This window comes from Squalius cephalus (genome assembly GCF_949319135.1).
Source record: "Squalius cephalus genome assembly, chromosome: 20".
NCBI lineage: Eukaryota > Metazoa > Chordata > Actinopteri > Cypriniformes > Leuciscidae > Squalius > Squalius cephalus.
Genome location: NC_137141.1, coordinates 35,492,359 through 35,494,858, shown reverse-complemented (window position 1 = coordinate 35,494,858; position 2,500 = coordinate 35,492,359). Strand labels below are relative to the sequence as shown.

The window sequence follows — 2,500 nt, the reverse complement described above, 5'->3', positions numbered from 1 at the left end:
ACAGGTTGAGTTGTTGTTGCCCATAACACGCTAGCATTCTGCTAATGAACGCTGATTGGTCAGTGAAGGACTGATTACGACCAGAGATACCGCTCTTAAAACTCTTCTAGCACGTGTGTTTACCTGTGTCAGCTGTGTTGTGTGTTTACCTGTGTCAGCTGTTAGGGTTAGGGTTAGGGCGAAAGCACCAAAGTGACTGAAGGATTGCCGTAAAGCAGTATCTCTGGTCGTACGATGTGTGTGACGTCATTGACATTTTAAAAGACTTTTTAAAGCAAATAAGTGACTCTAAAACATCTAACACCCAGCAGTGTGTAATTTCTTTGCATCTCCTTTCGAATACAACATTCAAATTACTAGACAAAAAATTATATCCTGAGAAAAGTGGATTTTGAGGGGTATAGCGCCATAGACCTCCATTCATTCTGCACTCGTCCTGTGAGCGCCCTCATGTGGAGCCAGAGTGGAACTGCACTCGTCCTGTGAGCGCCCTCATGTGGAGCCAGAGTGGAACTGCACTCGTCCTGTGAGCGCCCTCATGTGGAGCCAGAGTGGAACTGCAGCCAGTTCAGAAGCTGGAAGTTCACTGAGAGTGGAACTTCTCCCCTTATTAGACATTCTCTGGTACCAGTGTATAACTTGTTGTAATTGACTGTTCGCAAAGACCCGCCCGGATTCGGCGGATGGCGGATTATGATTGGTCAGATCGCCTGTCAGTCAAACTCCCTGCGAAGGGTCAATTGATGCACACGGGTTAACCGTAATGTTTCCGTCTCCCCATCAGGCCATAGTGGAGTACGCCTACACAGGAACGGTGTTCATCTCACAGGAAACGGTGGAGTCTCTTCTCCCCGCCGCTAACCTCCTGCAGGTCAAGCTGGTTCTGAAGGAGTGCTGCAGTTTCCTGGAGAGCCAGCTGGACGCCGGCAACTGCATCGGCATCTCGCGCTTCGCCGAAACCTACGGCTGCCACGACCTGTGCCTGGCGGCCAGCAAGTTCATCTGCCAGAACTTCGAGGAGGTGTGCCAGACGGAGGAGTTCTTCGAGCTGACGCGGGCCGAGCTCGACGAGATCGTGTCCAACGACTGCCTGAACGTGGTGACGGAGGAGACGGTGTTCTTCGCGCTGGAGTCCTGGATCAAGTACGACCTGACGGAGCGGCAGCAGTATCTGGCGCAGCTCCTGCACTGCGTCCGGCTGCCGCTGCTGAGCGTCAAGTTCCTCACGCGGCTCTACGAGGCTAACCACCTGATCCGCGACGACCACACCTGCAAACACCTGCTCAACGAGGCGCTCAAGTACCACTTCATGCCCGAACACCGGCTCTCGTACCAGACGGTGCTGTCCACGCGCCCGCGCTGCGCTCCCAAGGTCCTGCTGGCGGTCGGGGGCAAAGCCGGGTTATTCGCTACGCTGGAAAGGTGAACGCATGTTTAATTATGCCAAAGCGTTCTGGTGCGTCTTAAGTCTTAACGAGTTCTAGTTATTAATTTAGTTAATTTATATACACTGAACAAAATTATATACGCAACACTTTTGTTTTTGCCCCCATTTTTCATGAGCTGAACTCAAAGATCTAAGACTTTTTCTATGTACACAAAAGGCCTATTTCTCTCAAATATTGTTCATAAATCTGTCTAAATCTGTGTTAGTGAGCACTTCTCCTTTGCCGAGATAATCCATCCACCTCACAGGTGTGGCGTATCAAGATGCTGATTAGACAGCATGATTATTGCACAGGTGTGCCTTAGGCTATCTATATATATATATATATATCCGCTCTGGAGAAAACCGTGATGTCATCGTCCAGCTCAGTTCAGTTCTCATATAATGGAGTCATTGCAGGCAGATCAATAATATTGTTGAATATTAAATTTAATGTGTGTGTGTGTGTGTGTGTGTGTGTGTGTGTGTGTGTGTGTGTGTGTGTGTCAGTATGGAGATGTACTTCCCGCAGACGGACTCGTGGATCGGCCTGGCTCCGCTCACCGTGCCCCGCTACGAGTTCGGCGTGGCGGTCCTGGAGCAGAAGGTGTACGTGGTGGGCGGCATCGCAACACACATGCGTCAGGGCATCAGCTACCGGCGGCACGAGAGCAGCGTGGAGCGCTGGGACCCCGACAGCAACACCTGGGCCTCGGTGGAGCGCATGGCGGAGTGCAGGAGCACGCTAGGTGTGGTGGTGCTAGCGGGCGAGCTGTACGCGCTCGGCGGCTATGACGGACAGTACTACCTGCAGTCGGTGGAGAAGTACGTGCCCAAGGTGAAGGAGTGGCAGCCCGTGGCGCCCATGACCAAATCACGAAGCTGCTTCGCCACCGCCGTGCTGGACGGGATGGTGTACGCGATCGGCGGCTACGGCCCGGCGCACATGAACAGGTACGGCAGCAATGCATTCTGGGAATTAGTCGTTCCTTCTAAAGGTGCATTGTGTGATATTTAGGAGGATCTGAATATCATGGAGTAATGATGCTGAATAAATTACACTTTACTATATAT

At 51.7% G+C, this 2,500-nt stretch overlaps 1 protein-coding gene across 1 annotated transcript in view; it reads left to right on the top strand.

Annotated features, from left to right (window-relative positions):
* klhl28 (kelch like family member 28) overlaps nt 1-2,500 on the top strand; it is a 13,405-nt gene that overhangs the window by 5,138 nt on the left and 5,767 nt on the right. The window contains exons 3-4 of the mRNA XM_079853877.1: nt 785-1,422; nt 1,937-2,380. Of these exons, the coding sequence (XP_079710003.1) occupies nt 785-1,422; nt 1,937-2,380 (1,082 nt within the window). The remainder of the gene's footprint in view (nt 1-784; nt 1,423-1,936; nt 2,381-2,500) is intronic.